This window comes from Ictidomys tridecemlineatus, chromosome 12 (assembly GCF_052094955.1).
Source record: "Ictidomys tridecemlineatus isolate mIctTri1 chromosome 12, mIctTri1.hap1, whole genome shotgun sequence".
Classification (NCBI taxonomy): Eukaryota; Metazoa; Chordata; class Mammalia; order Rodentia; family Sciuridae; genus Ictidomys; species Ictidomys tridecemlineatus.
This window is the reverse complement of record NC_135488.1, coordinates 49,792,654-49,815,377: the sequence shown is the minus strand read 5'-3', so window position 1 is coordinate 49,815,377 and position 22,724 is coordinate 49,792,654. Positions and strand designations below refer to the sequence as shown.

Sequence of the window (22,724 nt, the reverse complement as noted above, 5' to 3'; positions counted from 1 at the left end):
AGGGAGTTATTTCTCAAAAGTATGAATTAAAAGAAGAAGGAGGGAATCAGAAAGGGGAGAAAAGGAGATAATTAAATACTGCAATTTTGGGGTTATCTGGGTCCCCCACAGTACAAGAAGTACTTTTAAGATCAAGGATATGTCATTAATAATGTTTGCCTTCCCTTTTAATCTATAAACATCTGGTAGATTTGTGCTGCACACATCAGCCTTATGTAGTTGCTTTGAAGAAGGAAACAAAGGCCAAGGGTCTTTTATACTATGATGAGATGTGCATCAATGAGGAGACACAAAAACCAAAGAGATCAGAAATGACCATAATAACTAAATATTCCTGAAAATTCAGAGATCAGCAGAGGGACAGGGGACAGAACACTATATGTATGCATGTATGTATACATGTATAAAAACTTCAAACAGGAGCTGGAATCATTTTTAGCTATATGTTCAAACCCCAGAGAACATCTGAGTGACATAAAATTTCAGAAGTGTATGTCTTATGCAAGTAAAAGAAGAATTTAGAGTTAAAGAGATAATTTCTAAATGGGCAATATTAAAGAATTGCTTGAAATGATGATCTCACTACAGCAGTGTTTGAACTAGTCACAACCAATTAGTTGATAATAAAATCAAATTGGCAAGTCATAATCTACATTTTAATGAAATATTAAGATGGAAAGGAATAGTTCAATACTGGTAGCCACTAGGAAAATTCAAATTAAAACAATGATGAGTCAAATTAATGCCATGGTGACACAATAATAATATAATAATCCTAGCAATTTGAGAGGGTGAAGCAGAAGGATCACAAGATTGAGGCCAAACTCAGCAAGATCCTGTCTCAAAATAAAACATACAAAGGGCTGGAGATGTAGCTCAGTAGTAAAGCAGCCCTGAATTCAATCCCCAGTATGAAAAAAAGTGATAAAACATTATATTCCACCTATTAGAACAACTAAAATTAAAACAGAGATGATACTAATGAGGATAGATTTCTTATATATTGCTGGTGGGAATGTAAAACGGTACAAACACAATAACTCTGCAAAATTGTTTGGCAATCTGTTTTAAAACATACATTTACCATATGACTTAGTGATCACCCCCCTGAGCATTTATCCTAAGAAATGAAAACCTGTCCACACACATACATAAATGTATACAGTGGTTCATCAAGGTTTTATTTCTTACAGTCCCAAACTGGAAACAACCAATATGCTCTTCAACAAGTGGTACATTCACATCATGAACACTACTCAGAGATAAAAACAAATGAATTATTGACACATTCAACAACTTAGATGGATCTCAAGAGCATTACCTTGAGCCAGTCTCAAAAGTATATATATACTGTTTTCTTTGTATAATGTTCTTGAAAGGAAGATGAAGAACAGATTGGTTGCCAGGAGTTACTTTTGGGGGACGGAGATGTGACTAAAAAGAGCAGTAGAAGGGATTCCCATAGAGGTGATGAAATAGGTCTGTAACTGGATTGTGGTGGTGGTTATATAACTCTATATATGTGACGAAGTTGCATAGATCTTCACACATGTACAAATGAATAAATGTAAACACTGGTGAAATCTGAAAAAAAAAAAACAGCCTATAGATTGCAACAATGTCAATTCCTGGTTTAAATATTGCATTGCAGTTGTTCCCACTGGAAAGAGCTTGGAGAAGTGTACGGGAAACATAAGAGTACTACCTTTACAACTTCCTGTCAATCTAGTTATTTCAAAATAAAAAAAACTTTAAAATTAAAAAGCACATAAAAGGCCAGAGTGTCTCACTAACAGTAAGAGTGGGTATTATAGGGCTGGGATTGTGGCTCAGTGGTAGAACGCTCACCTAGCATGTGCGAGGCCCTGGGTTCGATCCTCAGCACCACATAAAAATAAACACATAAAATAAAGGTACTATGTCCAACTACAACTAAACAAATAAATATTTAAAAAGATAACAGGCAAAAAATAGAGTGGGTATTGTTCTAGAGAAATTTTATGCTCATGTGAGTACTAGTCACAATGTGAAAAGTACAGAATGTACTTCTTAGGTGTAAGGGTGGTCTCTGGGTCAAAAACAGTGTGTAAACTGCTTCTCTACAGCAAGGTCAGCTGACTCAAAGACCAACAGGAGCTAGGTAGACATGTAAAGAAGTTAAAATAAGCCTAGTTCATCAAGAATGTTGTCACTCACTTACTCACATTACCTATATACCAAAGTTCTTACTATTGCTGGTAATACTTTGGTATTATAATGATATAAATATCCTTTATTTCCACAAATAAATATGTTCTTTCTCATTTTTCTTGAGACATATAATACTCTTGATCTATCTTTCTTCCATTTTCCCACTGTTTTTCTTTACTGTGATTAAATATACATAAGATAAAATTTCCTATTTTAACCATTTTTAAGTGTACAGTTCATTGGCAGTAAGTATATTCACATTATTGGGAAACCCTCAGTTTTTCCTTTCTAGAACTTTTTCATCATCTCATGCTGAAACTCTATACAATTAAATAAGAACTCCCCATAGGCTGAGAGTGTAGCTCAGTGGTAAAAATGCATGGAAAGGCCCTGGATTCCATTCCCAACACCAGAAATAAAAAGAATTCCCCATTATCCATTCTCCCTTTCCTCAGCTGCTGAGAACCATTGTTCTAATTTCTGACTATGTATTTTCTTCCTACTTTTGAAAGTGAATTAGCTTATCTATCACTGAGTAACAAATAACCCCAAAATGTAGAAACATAAAACAACAAAGGTATATCATCTTACAGTTTCTGGGAACAGTTTAGCTAAATAGTTTCTGGCTTGGGGTCTTTCATGACATTGCAATGGATTTGCAGACAAATATGTGAACACTGGATTAGACCTAGAGGACCCACTTCCTAGCTTACTCATGTAGAGCTTGTTGGCAAGCCTCAGCTCTTCACTGGCTGTTGGCCAGAGACTTGAGTTCATTGCCACCTAGGCCCCTCCCTCCACAGGGGGCTCACAACATGGCAAATGGCTTCCCCAAAAATGAGATATCAGAGAGAGACATTAAGACAGGTGAACAGAGAGAACGTGCTGCCACCACCAAAATGGAAATTAGTCCCAGGAATGACATATTCTTTTGCCATATGTCACTAGTTGCACAGTGCCACCTTGATGAAATACAGTGGGTGACTACATAGGTAGATAGGACTCACTAGAAGCCATCTCGAAGGTTGGCTCCCACAGAATTATTTCTGCATTGTAAGCAGAACACAGGCCCAAATATGATAAGTGGCAATTGGCTTTCCATGCTGAGAAAACATTAGGAAATAGTGGTGAACCCAATAAAGTTAAGAGGGAAAGCTTGCTAGTCACCATGATGCCCCTGAGAAACTGCAGCGACATTGCTTCTAGATTAGTTTGTGAATTTTTCAATGTTTGAGTATTAGCTAATTTTTTTTGTTGTTAAATTTAATGGGGCCAAACAAAACACATATATTAATTAGATACAGGCTGCCAGTTTGCAAACTCCCCTGCAAGAACTAGGCAAGTGATGGCATACACGGTGGTGCACGCCTGTAATCCCAGTGGCTCAGGAGGCTGAGGCAGGAGGATGGCGAGTTTAAAGCCAGCCTCAGCAATTTAGCGAGGCATTAAGAAACTCAATGAGACCCTGTGTTTAAATAAAATACAAGATAGGGCAGGGGATGTGGCTCAGTGGTTGAGTGGTTGAGTGCCCCTGAGTTCAATTCCCAGTACCAAAAAAAAAAAAAAAAAAAAAAGAACTAGGCAAGTGGGCAAGTGGTGCAGTAGTTAAAACAAAAACAAAAATAAACAAAGTCCCTCCAGTTTTGCCAATATTGTATGACTTTACCAAGTTTCAGTTTCCTACACTGTAAATCGGAAGTTAAAAACTGCCATATCACACTATTTTGGTGAGAATTGAGTGAGAAAATACATGCATGGTCCTCAACACACAATCTGGTGCCTCAAAACTGCTCCATAGGATTAGTTGCATCATGATTGCTATTCTAGTGGCAGATGTGAAAACCAAAATAGTAATATTCTCACTCACATTGTGGCCATTAGCCACTTGGGCTACTAAGAAACTGCTAAGTTAATACACACATCTGCAGAACAGAAAAATAACTACTGAGGCTGCACCTCAAGGGACTACTTTACTTTCATCATAATTTTATCTTGGACAAATCTTTAACTACATGACCTACCAAGACAAACAAAACAAACAATAAAAACCCAGTATTTTGATGTTGTGGAAAATATAGAGGTCACAGTCTGATTTCCTTGTTTCCCAAACCTCCTTTATGTGAAAAATCACAACTATTTTCAGGCTGCAAAACTGACACTCAAAAGGAATCTGTTTCACAAATGGAATAGAAACAACAGAAAGACCAGGAATGTCATCCAGGAAGACGATGTTCTGCTATTTATGAGCCTATACCAGTTCCACATATGAATCATCTCTGTAAGCAGTCAAAATACTTGGCTATCCCTTCTCATTGAATGCCTCCAGTGACAGAGAACTCATCATCTCCCCCAGAGTAGATCATTGTAGTTTGATTAGGATATTTATGCATTTATTCAAAGAATGCTGATTGACCACTTAGTGTATGCCAGGCATTATATTTGGTGCCATGGCTATAGTGGTAAATAAGATGGATGAGGTCTTTCATTTCTTATTGCAGGATATAGAAATAAAGAAAAGAAAATATAACATGTTTGGTTATATATTGGTTAGAGGTAGAATCTATGAAGAAAAATTAAACACAGTAAAAGGATAGAGAATGACAATGGTATTACTCTTTAAGGGTGATGAAGGAGGGTTGTCTAAGTAAAGGGATACTTAAGCATGTTTCTAAATGAAGAAGAAGGTGCACAAGATAAATATATCTACCAAGATATGCATTAATAAGGACAAAGGACAAATGCAGGAGTAAATGAGTTCCTTATACCCAAATGATACCTGGTCTGGACCCTTTCTTCCTATCCATGCATCCATAATAGCCATAAATCTCATGGCTATTTGAGAGTTAACCATGTGCATCATATCTCCTTGTACTGGTAGCACTGATATTTACTCCAAGAAGACTCCATATCTATCCTCATTGGATTCATCTAATCACATTTTTTCCATTTCTCCACTGGATCCAGCTCGCTTTGGGACTTCCACATTTTGTCTTTTGTAATGTAATCAGCATTTTACCTACATCTCTATTCCAATCTGATAACAGTGTCAAATGGAACAAGTCTGAAGAATGAAGCCCCATGCCAATCTCCAAAAGCTCCTCTGAGATCCCCTGCATATACCAGGCTCTCATTAGTTCTACATTTCCCAGAGCATCCTTTTCAACAAAGAAAATGGAATTATAATTGGAGGTGAGTGATTCAGTTTTCTCTATATCATCCGTGAACAGCACACAGTTTGTTCCAAGCAGCAGGCTAAAATGTTGTCACATTGGAATGGGATCCCAAGCCTTAAGTAAGTTCAAGTGATGAACACTGTTGATGACACAGTCATTCATCTATGACACCAGATTTGCATTTGGAGAGACTTATTATTATACCTTCCACATCCAGAACACTGCCAGATACTTTGTACATATTTAGTAAACATTTATTTAGGTATATATGAATGTTATGGAAACTATTTGGAAAAAATCTTCAGATGGGACCTGAGACCCTGGTACCACCAGGTTATGATTTTTCTGACTCATGGGTGTTCCAGTTATCTGTAGCTATGTAACAAAACATGCTGAAACTTAGTAATTTGAAGCAATTACAACAGCATTGATCCTGCTCATGAGTCTACAATTTGGTCAGGGACAGCTTGTCTCTCTTTGCTCAATGGAATGCTGACATGTGACTTTTTTCCTTGTAGATGCTTGGTTTCCTCAGAGCCTAGAGGCAAACTGAGAGGTAGTCATGCAGAACCATGTGGTCTTTGATGACATGGTCTCATGTCACACAGCCTCATTTTTTTTTTTTTGTAAAAAACCTTATTGGTTCTTTTTAGTTATACACAACAATAGAATTCATTTTGACATAAACATAAAAGCATGGAATATAATTTGTTCTAATTCAGTCCCGAGTACTTTCCCTTCCCTTCCCTTCCCTTCCCTTCCTCCTACTCCCTGTTCCCTTCTCTCTACTCTTGATCTTTCTGCTATTTACTTATTTTTTTTAAGTTTTGTCTTGTAGATATATATGATGGTGAAATTCACTGTGGTATATTCATACTTGTACATGGGAAAGTTAGGTCAGATTAATTCCACTGTCTTTTCCTATCCCATCTCTCCTCCATTCCCCTCATTCATCTTTGTTTACTCCACTGATTTTATTTTAGACTTTTTTTTAACAACCCTCCCGCCCCCACTCCCACCTTATTTTGGATTAGCTTCCTCATATCAGAGAAAAAAAATTCAACCTTGGGCTTTTTGGGTCCAGCTTATTTCATTTAGCATTATACTCTGCAGTTCCATCCATTCACTTGCAAATGCCATAGAGTTATTCTTTATAGCTCCATTGTGTATAAATACCACATTTTCTTATCCAGGATGCCTGGGTTGGCTCCATGGATTGGCTATTGTGAATTGTGCTGCTATAAATATTGATGTGGCTGCATCAATGCAGAATACTATTTTAAATCCTTTGGACAGATACTGAGGAGTGGGATAGCTGGGTCATATGGTAGTTCCATTCCTAATTTTTTGATGAATCTCCATATTGCTTTCCAGAGTGGCTGCATCAATTTGCAATCCAACCACAATATATGAGTGTATCCTTCTCTCCACATTCTTACCAACATTTATTGTTATTTGTATTCTTAAAAATTGCCATTCTGACTGGAGTGAGATGAAATCTCTGTGTAGTTTTAATTTGCATTTCTCTAATTGCTAGAAATGTTGAACATTATTTTCATATATTTGTTGACTATTTGTATTTCATCTTTTGAGAAGTGTCTGTTGGTTTCCTTTGCCCATTTTAAAAAATTCTTTGTATATCCTAGATATTAGTACCCTATCTAAGGAGCAGGTGGCAATGATTTTCTACTATTCTATAGGCTCTCTCCTCATGTTCTTGATTGTTTTCTTTACTGTGAAGAAGCTTTTTAATTTGATGCAATCCCATTTATTGATTTCTGATTTTACTTCTTGCACTTTAGGAATCTTGTTAATGAAGTCAGTTCCTGAGCTGACATGATGGCACGTTGGGCCTATATTTTCTTCTAGCATATGAAGGATTTCTGGTCTAATTTCTCAGTCTTTGATCCACTTTGAGTTGTTTTATGCAGAGTGAAAGACTGGGTTTAAAATTCATTCTTTTACATATGCATTTCCAGTTTTCACAACACCATTTGTTAAATAGGCTATTTTTTTCTCTAATGTATGTTTTTAGCACCTTTGTCTAGTATGAGGTAACTGTATTGATGTGGGTTTGTCTCTGTGTATTCTACTTGGTTCCCTTTGGTCTTCTTGACTGTTTTGATGCCAGTACCATGCTGTTTTTGTTACTGTAGCACTCTATTACAATTTAAGGTCTGGGATTGTGATGCCTCCTGCTTCACTTTTCTTTGCTTCTACTAATCTGGGTCTCTTATTTTTCCAAATGAATTTCATGACTGCTTTTTCTATTTTTGCAAAGAACATCATTGGAATTTTGATGGGAATTGCATTGAATCTATATTGTGCTTTGGTAGTATGGCCATTCTGACAATACTAATTCTGCCTATCCAAGAACACAGGAGGGCTTTCTACTTCTAAGGTCTTCTTCCATTTCTTTCTTTAGTGTTCTACAGTTTTTCATTTTGGAGGTCTTTTGACTCTTTTATTAGATTGATTACCAAGTTTTTCTTTTTGAGGCTATTGTGAATGGGATAGTTTTCCTAATAGATTTTTTCAAAAGATTAATCATTGAAGTATAGGAATGCAATTGATTTATGGGTGTGATTTTGTATCCTGCTATTTTGCTGAATTACTTATGAGCTCTAAAAGTTTTCTAAAGTTTTTGGTCTTCTATAGGTTCATATCATGACAAACAGATAATATGAGCTCTTATTTTCCTGTTCATATCCCTTTAATTTCATAAAGCATCATTTCTGCCACATTTTCTTCCTTAGAAGAAAGTCACCATTGGGCTGGGATTGCGGCTCTGCGGTAGAGCGCTCGCCTAGCACGAGTGGGACGCGGGTTCGATCCTCAGCACCACATAAAAATAAAAGGCATTGTGTTGTGTCCATCTACACCTAATATATATATATATATATATATATATATATATATATATATATAAAAGAAAGTCACCATGGCCAAGCTATACTTAATAAATGGTAGGAGAAGAGTCAAAGAATCTAGATGTTTTAAAGTCACTTCCCATAGATTAGATGAAACTAACAGATCTGTCATTGTTCTTGAGCAATGAATGCCAAAAAGGCTAGCTACTTTATAGAGATGGGTCACAGAGCTGCACTGAACAGAATACAGGTTGTCAGCAAGTTCACTAAGAACTCCTTTTTTTGGGGGGGGGGCGGGAATTCTGCATGCTTGCTCTTTCTCTAAATGTTTGTCTCCATAGCTATATTTAGGAGATTAGATTCCTTTGTTTCCTAAATAAAGAAAAACTGGAATTGAAGTTCACCATGGATCCAAATTAGGATGATTGAATTTTTCTATACTCAGTAAGGACCTAGGAATTCATTACAGTGAAGAGTGATCAAGTACCAGTGAAACCTTCCAAAGAGTAGTAATCTCTGGATATTTTTATGTTCAAGTTTAGCAAATTCTTTAATAGTAGGCAGCAGAGACTGCTTCAAGTCTAACACTGCTTTCTTTTTCTCCAGAGTATGGCTAGTCTACATTTCCCATCATCCCTTACAGTTTTGTGAGACCATGAGACCAACTTCTGACAAAAAAAAAAAAAAAAAAAAGGACAGAGAGTAATAGGGACTACTTCTAAGCCTGGTCCATAACAATCTAGAATAGTCCTATTAATATAGGTAGCTAGGTATGAGCAGGGGAATGGAGGGAGAGAAAGTAGGGCTAATTGTATCTTGAGTGACAAAAGATCTTTCCACCCCGCCCATAAACCAGCCTCCTTCACCATCAGATACTACCTTCTAAAAACTAAAAAGAAAAAGATATAACCACCCTAAGGGAGTTTCCAACCTTAAGGCCTGCTCAGAGCACCAAGGCACTAAGCCTTGGTGAGAAACCATGGTAACCACCCCAAATACATAATATATGAGAAGGGAGGTTTCCAGACCAATATAAACACCAGCCACATGGAAAACCCCAGGACATTTACCTCTTGGAGGTAGGGGCCTGTTCCATGTATCTCAGGGTTTACTTCCATTTTACTTAATATTTTTGTTTTTCTATATAAACCTCTTGACTGAAATACTTTTCAAGAAGATAAGAACTAGAGAGTGATATCTCTTGCTAACAGTCCTTTATCCTTTCCTCTTTCCTCATTCACTGACTGGATAGAATGGACTTCTAGGACTTAGGAGAGCATGGTAACAAGAGAGAAGGGGCCTGGAAGCCTGAGCCACCAAGAAGGAAGCTCCCTGATCAGAAAATTAGCATAGAATGTTGCTGCACAGGTAGAAAATAAACTTTTATTTCCTTAAGCCACCTTGAAGTATGCTTTTATATTTGTTTGCCAAACCAGACTGTGAAGTTTGATTTTCATTCAGGAAATGTTCACCCCTCTTCCTCTCCTACCATGACTGGAATATACTCCATGCCATTAATGACAGGCTTAGCCAGTGGAAAGGTAGCAGATATGACATGTTTTTACACTTTAACACTTCTATATTCTCCTGTTCTATAGCCCTCTGGCTGGCTTGCTATCCTCCTAAGAAGAATAAGCTCCAGCTAACCCCAAGACCAGAGAATGAGACACCTTTGGCTAGGAGCAAAGCATAAGTTGACCTGCAGATATGAATGAGATAAATGATTATTTTAAGTCACTGGGTTTTGGGGTGCTTTTTACGCAGTATTTGTACATGCATTGACCAGTACAATAATAAAGTGACCTTCTAATGGAACTGCATATTAAGCACCCACTCGGTCCCTATTATTTATATCATTTATGCTTCCCTATTTTATGGGTGAAGAAACTAAGGTGCAGGAAAATACTTGCCTAATATCACACAGGAGTTTGGTATAACAAATCAATAAATCTAAGCTTTCTTCCCACTGTTCCAAACACACCGAGGGAATATGAGAAAAGTAGATAAAATAAGGCAGGGACTGAACAGAAGTTAGAATGTTTCCACCAAATCCCACTTTAATAGAGCGTGACAATACTCCTTGTAAATGGAAAAAAAGAAAGTTCAAGACAAAAAAAAAAGGAGGAGGAGGAGGAGGAAGATGACAATAGTGAGGATGGTGGTAGTTACCAGCTTCACCCCTGTACAGCTAAATAATGGAACTTAATATGAAAGGTGTTGCACAGGGTGAAAATTCAACGTTTCTAGGGAAGATTTGAATAATTACATTATACCACTCCTGCCACGGGCTAATAAAGACAAGAACGTTCGTAGAAATGAGGTTTTCCACATCATCTTCAAGGTTAATTGAAGGAGGAAAGCCGCACCCTCCGATATAGTGTTCCTTGGAGGCCTGCGGGAGAAGGAACACCGTGCGCCTTCTAGGGACAGCCGGCTCCCTCCTCCGCCCTTCAGACAATGCTTGTAACAGCGTTTAAGGAGCACCCGACATAAGAAAAGGGGAAAGGGAAGGGGATCCTGGAGGGGCAAATGCAAAAGACATGGGGCAACACGGGTGGGGAGTCGCCTGCGAGCAAGGGTTGCTGCTGCGACCGGGCACGCCCGCACATCCACAACTACTCACCACACACACACACACACACACACACACACACACACACACACACACACACACACTCTCACTCACTCACTCTCTCTCTCTCCCCCCCACATCCCTTCCCCCATCGCCCCCCACGCCCTTCCTGCGGGTTGAGCGGCCAATTCTCGGAGGGAGGGGTACGCAGCCCCAAAAGAAAACCCACAGGCTCAGTGCCTCCTCCCCCACCTCGAAACACAACGAGCTAGGGTTCGGGGCGCGGGAAGGGCGGCGCCCAGTCCAGCCCACGGCCCGGGAGGGCGCGGTGGGGAGTGAGCCGCCTGCACTGCCCCGCCCCTCCGGTGCCGGCGCCTCCCCCGCTGCGGCGGGAGAGAGGCGGGGCGGGGCTCCGGATATATAAGGCGAGGGGCGGGCGCCACTCTTTTGTCTCTTGCTGCAGCAACGCGAGTGGGATCATCTGGAGATCCGTTTGGAGCAAGAATTCACGGTGAGCGCTACTCTGGGGCGGGAATCGGGCCGGGTGGGGTCAGGGCTGGTGCTACCCATTGGAGCGCCGCGGCCGCGGCCGCAACAGGCGCCCTTCCCTAGCGGGACTCCAGAGCCCGTCGGCCACGCCCTGGGTCTTCTTCGGAGGGGGGTGTTAGACGCACCCAGAACCTCGGCTTCCGCGCTGCCGGGAACGCCCGGGAGGGAGTGCCTAGTCGAGAAGCGTCGGCGGAGAGTGCGGGGAGGGGGCGCTGGCCCCAGCCTTTGGCCAACTTCCGTGGTTTGCCCACTAGTATTGTTTTAAGAAAATGGCAGACAAGCCGGACATGGGGGAAATCGCCAGCTTCGATAAGGCCAAGCTGAAGAAAACCGAGACGCAGGAGAAGAATACCCTGCCGACCAAAGAGAGTAAGTGCGCCCCAGCCTCCGGGTCAGTGGCCTCTATGCGCAGTCCCCCTACCCGCCCTTTCCGTGCCAGCCGTACCCCCACCCGCCCAATGCCCCTGGTTTGGGCGGCCCCTGCTACCCTTAAGGTTACACAAAGTGCTCTGTCTCCCCCGCCCCAAGCCTCTTAACTCCCAGACCTGGTGGGTGCCAGGTTTGGGAGTGCATCGCTTGTGGGGATTGTAAGGTGCTTCAACCCCCAGTGCCCGCTTCCCGCTCTCCGCAGCCATTGAGCAGGAAAAGCGGAGTGAAATTTCCTAAGAGCCTAGAGGATTCCCCACCCCCATCATCTCTGAGACCCCCGTCGTGATGTGGAGGAAGAGCCACCTGCAAGATGGACACGAGCCACAAGCTGCACTGTGAACCCAGGCACTCCGCGCCGATGCCACCGGCCTGTTGGTACCTGAGGGGACACCCAATCGGACTGCCAAATTCTCCGGTTTGCCCTGGGATATTATAGAAAATTATTTGTATGATTAATTAAAATAAAACACCTCGTGGCATGGCTGGCGTGGTCTGAATCTATCTTGGTTGAGTATGCGTGGGCAGTGCCGCTGCAGCAAAGTCCAATTCACTTAGAGTGGAGTTATGCGGCAGAGTAGAGGAGGGGTGGTAGAATGGGCTGGCTCCGAGGGACCAATTTTTAATTTTGGCTTTACCTTCTTCTCCACAAGATTTCATGGGTTCTTAGCTGCTTGGCTTTTGCTCACCACCCACGTAAAATTTAACCCCACTTTGTCTCCCGCTCTGGAAAATGCTTTCTCAAAAGAGGATCTGTTTTGATAAGCTTTTAGAGTCCTACTCTTTTCCTCTGGACTCTTAATAGCTCTCAATCACACTAGAAAAAAAATTTTAAACGTGATTCAAAGTCTGTGAAGAAAGGGAAGAAATACTCTATAAGAAATGTTGGAAATGGGTGAGGCCGGAGTCTCCAAAAATATTGTGAATTAAAAAAAAAAAAAGGTAAAGAACAAAAAGGTGGGACCTAGGGAACCAACAGCGGAAAGGAACCTTAGAAGCAATATTAGGTCCAGAACCATGAGGGGACATCCTGGCGTTTTTGTCTTTTAACTCCAGCTCAAAACCTTCTACCGAAGCATTACCAATAGAGGGAGTGCTGGCTGAGCAGTGCTGTGATTTGCAGAAAGGGTGGGAATGTGGTGGAGAGGGGGATGGAGGGAAAAGAATGAGGGCAGGTTTCCCAGCCCGTAAGTCACACCCTCTGGACCCACAGGGAAGGGGGCCTGCGGGAGGAGGGACCTGGGACACCTGGGCCAAAAACCAAAAAAGAGACTTGTGATTTTGGGGGTGGAGTTTTTTTTTTTCCAACGAGGGAGGACAGGGAGATACATTGCTTAAGAGATTTTCCTCACATTTTTGCCTGACCCCAGGGGACTGGACATGCCTGAGGGCAGTTAATTGGAATAAGGTGCACCGCAGTCCACAAGGAATTTGAAATCTAGTGAGTGAAACAGGCAAGCCACAGCAGACCATTGTGGGGACACTAGGCCAAGGGAGTCACTTAGTATTTTACATAAAGGAGTGACTTGATAGAATGCTGAACACATTCTCCCAACTCAAGTCTGTACTCCTTTCTGTCACTTGGATACATACCTCTCCTTCCGGGTTAACCAGAGTGGAAGATTTTTGTTAATTGATTTGGTAATTCCCATAGGATATAATAGGCAATACTGAATGCAACTGAAATATGCTAAAACTGAGCTGCTACCAGGACTTCCTCCTTGTACTCTAGTTGATTCTGTTGTACCTTGACAGAATCCCAGCAGGGTGAATTTTACTGTGGTTCAGGGAAGATAATAATTTCCCTCCTTGAGTCCTGTCCAAAAAGCAATCTTAAAATGAGAGGAAGGAAGTACCATTAATTCACATTTGAAGCTATTGGTGGAAACACTACACAGTGTTAGTTAGCTGTCACTAAAATGACTGAAATAATTAAAAAGAGAAAAGATTTATTTGAGCACACAGTTTTAGAAGTTCCTGCACATGATTGATTGCCCCTCTTGATGCGGGCCTCTATGCTATGCACATGATGGTGGGAGTACATGGTAGAGCAAAATTGCTCATCTTCACCTCATGGCTAAGAAGGAAAAGAGAAAGAGGAAGAGCCAGGGGTCCCACAATGCACTTTGGCATTCTACTAGGACCCATCTCATTAAAAGTTTCTACCACATCTCTATACTATCACCTGGGGAACAGGCCTTCAACACACAGACCTCTGAGGGACATTTAGAATTCAAATCATAGGAAAAACTATAGATCTCAACCAGTTGAAATATTTGGATATTGGGTTGTTGATTTCTGTGAAATTCAGTGGCTGTGTTCTTGTTCAATTTAACTCAACAGCATTTTTTTGAGCACCCAGTGAGTGCCTATTACTATAGTAAGTTTGTGGAGGCTGTAAAAGATTTGTGCTAACTTACTATGAAGAAAAAGCTGGAGAGAGATATAAGTAAAATACCCAGAGGTTGGGGTTGTGGCTCAGTGGCACAGCGCTTGCCTAGCACATGTGAAGCATTGGGTTCAATTCTCTGAACCACATTAAAAAGTAAATAAATAAAATAAGGGTAGTGTGTCCATCTACATCTAAAAAATATTAAAAAAAAAACCCATGGCAGGTAAACAAAGGAGAAATTAACTCTGTGATAGAAGTTTCTTAGTGGAAGAGGAAGCATTTGAATAAAGAAGTAAGAATGGAAGCAGGGTTTTCTCAACAGAAGAAGCATTGCATCGTGACTCCAGAGCATGTTAAGTGAAGGGAAAAGGCAACGTTCAGTGAGAATAAAATCAGCCTTAAAATAGTCTAGAAATATAAGTGAGTGTGTTTTATTCTGTAGATGATTGGAAGCCACTGCAGATTCTGGAAAATGAAGACAAAGTGATCTGAGATATTGGTGAGAATGTGTGTGGAAAATTCTGTGGCAGACACAGTCAGTTATCTAACCAGTCATTGCTACCACCACTGCTGTCACCTCTATTATCACCTCCACTATCATCACCATTAACACCACCTCTACTATTACCACCACCTCCACCATTGCTATGACTACCACCATCACCATTACCACTACCAGAGGCACTCAGAGGCACTCAACCACTGAGCCACATCCCCAGCCCTTATTATTATTTTTTTAAATATTTTATTTAGAGACAGGGTCTTACTACAATAACACCTACTGCTCATTCCCTTCTACCCTGCCTGAGAAGACTGACCAATGAAAGACTAATTTTATTTAGATATCAGGCAGTCAATGAGCTTCAAGCAGACAAGCCCAGGGAGTGAGGCTTGATTAGGATAATTTAAGGCACCCAGGGGTTCACTGTTATAGAAATTTGTGATAAAATTTTGTTTGGTGTTGTCATAACATTTAGGGACACTACCTACTGATAGTTCATGAACAATGACCAGAAATGCTTGATATACTGTAATATATAAGACAAATCCACACATCAAAGATTTGTCCCATGCCCGGCATGATTATGACTATAGTGTAATATACATATAGAAAAATATATATTGGTGTACAGTTGATTAATCTTCACAAACTGAACACACTTAGTGCATTCTTCCAGTCACACATTCATGTATGTTCTAACAGCATGTATATGTTTGAAAATTTTTTGTTACTGGGGATTGAACCCAGGGAGACTTTACCACTGATGTAGGGACTTTAACTACATCCCTAGCCCTTTTTATTTTTTGAGACAGGGTCTTGCCAATTTGCTGAGGGTCTCATTTAAGTTGTTGAGGCTGGCTTTGAATTTGTGATCCTCCTGCCTTAGCTTCCAGAGTTGCTGGGATTACAGTGTGTGCCCCTGTGCCCAGCCCGTTTTTGAACTTTGTATATAGACCCATGACTTACATTCATGTAGATGAAGGATTTCTTCATAATTATATAAGTCTGGCAGCAACCAATTTTGCCCAATTTTATTATAGACTTCATTTTCCAGGATGTAAACTACTATATAAATTGAAAGATGCTTATTTTGGGTGGAGTACTGGGGATTGAACTCAGGGGCACTCAATCACTGAGCCACATCCCCACCCCACCCCCTTTTTTTGGTATTTTATTTAGAAACAGGGTCTCACTGAGTTGCTTAGCGCCTGCTGTTGCTGAGACTGGCTAGGCAGCTGGGATTATAGGTGTGTGCCACAGTTCCTGGTAGGATGCTTTTTTTTTTTTTTAAATTTACAGCTTCTCTAAGAGTTGATCACCACTGCAGAAAATCGTGGCACTAATAGAAATATCTTGGTTTCTAAATTCTTTCATTGGTATCAGTGTTTATCTAAAGCTGCTGGGTCACAAAACATAGGTGAAAACATTCATCAAATGCAGACTTCTTTTTTATATGCTAGAATATCTTATTTCATATTGTGTTAGTCAGATTTTGATAGGTTATATTACGGTAACAAACAGCCCCTTGCCAAATCTCAATGGCTTATAACTACAAAGATATATATGTTTACATATTAGTTGCCATTTTGCATCTGTTCCACAATTTTTCATATGGAAAGCCAAGTAAAACTGTTATTATGGCAAAGGAAAAGAGGAATACTGGAGTCATTTGATGGCTTTTCAAGTTTTTCTCAGACGTGCCACTTTCTTTCATATAACATTGGTCAAGGCAAGTTGTAAAGCAAGCCTTATCTAAATTGAGATAATGTAAGTCACAAGCCATCAGGCTGAGGTGTATAATTCTGATATAGGGAGAGCAAGAAATAATGGGGACCCATAATACAATTTGTCATATATATCGAAATGCACATACATATAATTTTTTTTTTTTTTTTTGGTGGTGCTGGGGATTGAACCCAGGGGCTCGTGTATGCAAGGCAAGCACTCTACCAACTGGGCTATGTCCTCAGCCCCTTAATTTTTAATAATTATCTTTATTTCAGGTTTATATCCCAGTTAGGGTTTATAGTGATTTATATTTTTATGTGTGTGGGTAGGTTTTATCATCTTTGATTTTCATTTCAAAAAAGAGGAGTATTATGAAATATTTAATATATAATAATATGTTCATTTTAAAGGGTTGGGAACCAGTGATCTGAACCAATCCTGGTAATTCTATTACCTTAGTTAGTGATTGTCTTAAGAACCAGTGTGGACTGGGTGTAGTGGCACATGCCTTGTAATGCCAGAGGCTCGGGAGGCTCAGACAAGGATCAAGAGTTCAAAGTCAGCTTCAGAAACTTAGTGAGACCCTAAGCAACTCCTCAAGACCCTGTCTCTAAATATAAAAAAGGGCTGGGATGTGGCTCAGAGGTTAAGTGCCCCTGGGTTCAATCCCTGGTACCAAACAAAAAACCAAAAACTAGTGTGGGTTTTGATTCTGTCAAAAGAGACTGAAGGGGAAATCTGCTTACTGGCTTTTTAGAAGATTGTACATAGTGAAAATATATAAATATCATTATGAAAGGATGTGATATTTGAATCATGACAGTTGTCTTAAAGCCATTAAGGGAAATACTAAAAGGATGAGAGGGGCAATGTTGAAAAATAGAAAAAAATGGGGCTCTTGGTGAGCCTGTGAGGTGTAGGGTTTTCTTGAAAGTGCCCTATCTTTGAACTTTTTGGTATGTGAAATAATAATTTTTTCTCATATTTAAGAAATCTGTAATGAGGTTTTCTGTTATTTATAGTAAAAAATACTCTAAAACTTTGCTAGAATGACAAGGATCCAAGTGCAGAAATACTGGTTAGTAAGGTTTTTTTAACAGTCCAGGCAAAATGTATAAAGGGGCTTGGGTTGTAGCTCAGTGGTAGAATGCATGCCTAGCATGGGTGAGGCACTGGGTTCAATACTTTATTTTATTTATATATGATGTTGAACCTATATGGGTTTTTATAAATAAAATAAAGATATTGTATCCATCTACAGCTTAAAAAAAAGGTAATAAAGACTTAAATTAGGGAAAGACCTATATGTGGTGAGATGCTGGTAAATGTCTACCCATCTGCTCAGTTCAGGCTAAAGATGAGAAGCAATTGATGTGTATCATTTGCTGATTTTTGTGGTATGAATTATTACCAATATTACCAATATTTCAAGATGTCAACCATATAATAACCGACTTGACCACTTTCTGAAAATTAAGTATTAGCTCTTTCAAGTTCCATCACACACCACTGACTATAGGAATAGGAAAGCGAGAAAGATATAAAGGATATTTCAGAGGGAGAATTAGCAAGACTTCAGATACCTGGGCAATTATAGAACTTGTAACAGAAAACAAAAAATTTTACTCATTTATGTGACTTCATTTCTCTGTTTGAAGTTCCAAAGCAGGATTCTAAAGCATCCAGGACATTTTCCACAAAGTACATACTCAGTACTGCCTGGAAGAGAGAAAGTTTTTCAGGTTCCCAAATAAATAACATAAATTAATTTTATGGCCAACACATTGTATAAAGAGATGATAAAATGAGATCATGAAGCCAGGCATGGTGGTGCTACCTGTAATCTCAGTAGCTCAGGAGGCTGAGGCAGGCAGGAGGATTACACATACAAAGCCAGTTTCAGCAACTTAGCAAGACTCTGTCTCTAAATATATATATAGTGGGTTGGTGAAACCCAATGGCTAGTGAGTTAGTCAGGTTTTTATCTCTGTAACATAATACCCGAGATAAACAACTTAAAAGGAAGAAATATTTATTTTGATGCATCATTTCAGAGATTTCAGTCATGGTCAGTTGACTGCATTGCTTTGGGTCTAAAATGAGGCAGAATGCCCATGGCAGTGGGAACGTGGTAGCAGAAAAGGCCTCTTACCTCTTGACACACAGGAAAGGAAGTGAGAAAAAGAGGAAAAGGAAGGAGACTCAGACAAGATATGACCTTCAAGGACATCCCTCATTGACCTAATTATTCCAACTAGGCCTCATCTTCTAAACTTTCTACCACCTCCCAATATTACTATCAGCTGGGGATCAAGCCTTCCACAGAGGAGCCTTTGAGAAACATTCCAGATCCAAACTATAACAGTTAGGGCCAGAAAAACAGAAAGAACTATGGCTATTCACTATAGTAATTCCATTGCTTTTTCCATTTATTCAACTACAGTTTGTCAGGCATCTGCTAAGTCCTGGGTCTTAGGCCCAGGTCATAGCTTAGGATAAACAAATATATTTTTCTGAACCTCACTTTCTTACAGGTAAAAAGAACAGAAAACCTAGATTAGTGACAAAATATGGAATTGTAGAATTCTGTTTCCTGATTTAAAACTGAAAGGACAGTAAGCTTATTATTTTTTTTAAACTCCCTGATGAAATTCAGAAGACTAAACCTCAATGCTAAACATTCGTTCTGTAAATACCATTTAAGGCTATCAAACACCTAAACTTACTAAAGAAGTTTTGTACATTATAGAGAAACACTGTTTTCTATTAAGGCAACTCTGCCAAGAAAAATGCTCACTTTTAAATCAGAGTAGTCAAAGGCTAAATCTGTGGCTAAAAAGAAGCTTTTCAGCTGAGTGAGTGTGGTGATGCACACCTGTAATCCCAGTGGTTTGGGGGGCTGAGGGAGAAGGATCACAAGTTCTAAGCCAGCCTTAGCCACTTAGGAGTCCCTAAGCAACTTCATGAGGCTCTGTCTCAAAATAAAAAATAAAAAGGGTTGGGTATGTGGCTCAGTGGTTATGTACCCCTGGGTCCAATCCCTGGTACCAAAAATACATAAATAAGTAGAAGCTTTTCTCTGAATTACTTTTTTTAAATACAAACATTATCACTATTTTGTTTTCTGCTGCTCAGATGTCCAGGTTATTTGATCTGACTTTTTCATACAAAAAAATATCAATAATGTACATGATCTTATCATGGACATTCTTTGGTTTGTGACCAAATGATAATGATGATGATGATGATAACAACAACAACTATACAATCTGTTTTAAGCAAGAGTATTTATTTACTCAGATAAATAAGAAGTCCAAGGAGTTGGTTTTGCTTTCAGTGTGTTTGATGGAGACAGTCCAACAATGTTATAGGGACCTTTCTCTTTCTCCATGTGCTTCTTCATTCCCAAACTGACTCTCCCCTTATGGTTCCAATATGGCTGCTGCAACTCAAGGAACCTCTGGGGTATAAGAATAGCAGAAAAGAATTTCCCTTTATTTAGTTTAGGCAAAAATCCTGAACCAAATGTGCACTGTCTCATTGTTGACCCAATCACACTGACTAGGGCAAGGGAAGACAAAGATAGATTTGGATGTAGGTCATGTGATATTATTTAAAATAACAAGAAGGTTGGGGACTTAGCTTAGTGGTACAGCACTTGCCTAGCATGCTGGAGGCCCTAAGTTTCAATTATGATATTCCTGCCAAAAATGTATAGCCTGAATCCAAGCATTAGGAAACACAAGACAAACCCAAGGTAAAGGGCATTCTGCAAAGCAACTGGCTATTTTCTTCCAAAATATAAAGATTACAAGGCAGACTGTTCAGATTTTAAAAGACTAAGAGATATCACAGCTGGATTCAGCATTGAAAAAATAAATGCTGTAAAGGATATTATTGAGTGATTGGTGATATTTGAATGAGGATTATTATTAGATAATAATAATATACTGGCAATGTTGAAGTTCCTGATTTTTTAAAAAATTTTTTTTTAGTATTTAGTTTTTTAGTTTTCAGCAGACACAACATCTTTGTTTGTATGTGGTGCTGAGGATCAAACCCGGGCCGCACGCATGCCAGGCGAGTGCGCTACCGCTTGAGCCACATCCCTAGCCCTGAAGTTCCTGATTTTAATCACTGCACTGTGATTATGTAAGTGAATGTGATGCCCTTGGGAGACACAAGTTGAAGTACAGGAATGAAGGGTCATTTATGTGCAACTTACTCTCAGTTCAGCAAAATAACAACTCTGTGTGTATGTGTGTGTGTGTGTGTGTGTGTGTGTGTTTGTGTGTGTATGTATGTAGGTGGAGGGAAAGAAAGTAAATGTAACAAAATACTAATAGTTTATGAATCCAGGTGGAGAGTACATGAGAGATTTTTGTATTGTTCTTATAAGTATTTTGTAGGTTTAAAATTATTTCTAAATAAAAAGCTTAAAAAATAAGAATCAGAATGTATCAGATCAGCATTCATAGAAAGTGGCTTTTTTAAAAAAGAGAGTAATGTATAAGTACTACTCAATGAGTCCAACTCTATGGAAGTCAGATCTGTGGTCAACATGATAATGGATTTCACTTATCACAAAATTAAAATATCTTCTGCCCTAATTTTGAAGAAATAAAACTCTAGCAAAGTGAACTAGGCTACTGATAAAATATTTACTCTCAGTGAGTTATGGTTGCATGATCCTGTAATCCCAGCTACTGCAGAGGCTAAGGCAAATTGAAGACAAGCCTGGACAACTTAGAAAAACTCTGTCTCAAAAAGAAAAGGATTCGGGTCGGGGAGTAACTCAGTAGAATGTCCCTGGGTTCAATTCCCAGCATTTGTCCCCCAACACACACAATTTATATTTAGAATGATTCATTAAAGCACTAATAGAAAACCACACCATAGATACAGTAATACTAACAACTCAAGACAGTTTAGGCTGAAAACCAGGTGGATGGCCCTCAGCAACATGGCTTGGGGCCCAGTAAGGAAGCTGAATCCCAGGGGTTGTGTGAATAGTCCTCAGAATGACATGACATAAATAGTAATGGCTGGGAGGAGGGATGTAGCTCAGTGGTAGAGCACTTGTCTAGAATGCTGGAGGCCTTAGGTTCCATTCTTAGCTCCAAAAAATAAAAAACACTAAATGCTGAAGCTGTTCTGGGGTCCCAGGAGCATGTTTGGTACTTGTATCAGTTAGGGAACAGAGCCAATAGTGCATACGCATACACACTCACACACATAAGATGGAGGGTGGTGGTGATTTAAGGAATTGGCTCCCACAACCTCTGGCTAATCTTAAGTCTATGGGTCAGATCTATAGGCCAGAACCTGGATCCGTTTTTCTGTTATACTCTTAGATTCGAATTCCTTTTTCTCAGGGAAACAGTTTTGCTCTTAAGGCCTTCGCTGATTGGATGCCGCCTGCCCACAAAGACAACCTTTTTTACTCCAAGTCAACTGACTATAAATGTTAATGACACAACATACCTTCACAACAATATCTAGACTGTTTGATTAAGTTACTGGGCATGGGGTCTAATCAAGTCTCCACATAAAATGAACTACCACTGTTTGAAGTTTATTTCCCATTTCCTCCTATAAGCACCTGGATTCTGTCAGGCATTTGTCTTTCTGGATATGGGCACCAGTCCAAGTCAGGCCAAGCCTAGCCCACTCTCACCCAAGGCCATGAAATGTCCTAAGGAGAGAAATTAAATGTTGGATCATGGAGCAGAGAGCTAGAAGATGCTTTAGTTCTGAACCTGTGACCTCAGAGCCACTATACCAGGCCTGAATGCTACTTCTAGACCTCTTTATCTGGGAGAGGAATATGCTTCTGTGAAATTTCAGTCACTTTTTTTTTGAGGGGGGTACTGGGGTTTAAACTCAGGGGTACTTGACCACTGCCATGTCCCCAGCCCTATTTTGTATTTTATTTAGAGACAGGGTCCCACTGAGTTGCTTATACCTCTCAGTTGCTGAGGGAGGCTTTCAACTCCTCCTGCCTCAGCCTCCCAAGCCACTGGGATTACAGGCATGTGCCAATGCCCAGCTCAGTCACTGGGTTTTAAGGTGCATTCTGTCATATGCAGCTGAGTCCAATTCTATGTAATACAAAATATCTAAGAAAAGATGATAAACAAAGGACTAAATGATGAAACATTTTTTAAAAAAGCATAATTCAAAGAGGAAAATAGATAAAATTAAGACTTCAATGAAATTATCTTTTGAAAAGAACAAATCATTTCAAAAGAAAAAATATGAGAAAAATATATATTTCTTAAATTTAGGAGACAAATGTTTTATTAGAGAGGGTTCTCCACAG

General features: G+C 39.7%; 1 protein-coding gene across 2 annotated transcripts; it reads left to right on the top strand.

Annotated features, from left to right (window-relative positions):
• Positions 1-11,159: 11,159 nt before the first annotated feature.
• Positions 11,160-12,266, top strand: Tmsb10 (thymosin beta 10). Of its 2 annotated transcripts, none has more exons than XM_005335871.4 (3): positions 11,160-11,316; positions 11,609-11,723; positions 11,986-12,266. In XM_005335871.4, the coding sequence occupies exons 2-3, from the start codon at positions 11,624-11,626 to the stop codon at positions 12,018-12,020; spliced, it is 135 nt and encodes a 44-aa protein (XP_005335928.1). In that variant the 5' UTR covers positions 11,160-11,316; positions 11,609-11,623; the 3' UTR covers positions 12,021-12,266. The 2 variants fall into 2 exon arrangements, with proteins under 2 accessions (XP_005335928.1, XP_005335929.1); XM_005335872.5 differs by having other exon boundaries at positions 11,175-11,316; positions 11,621-11,723.
• Positions 12,267-22,724: the final 10,458 nt, after the last annotated feature.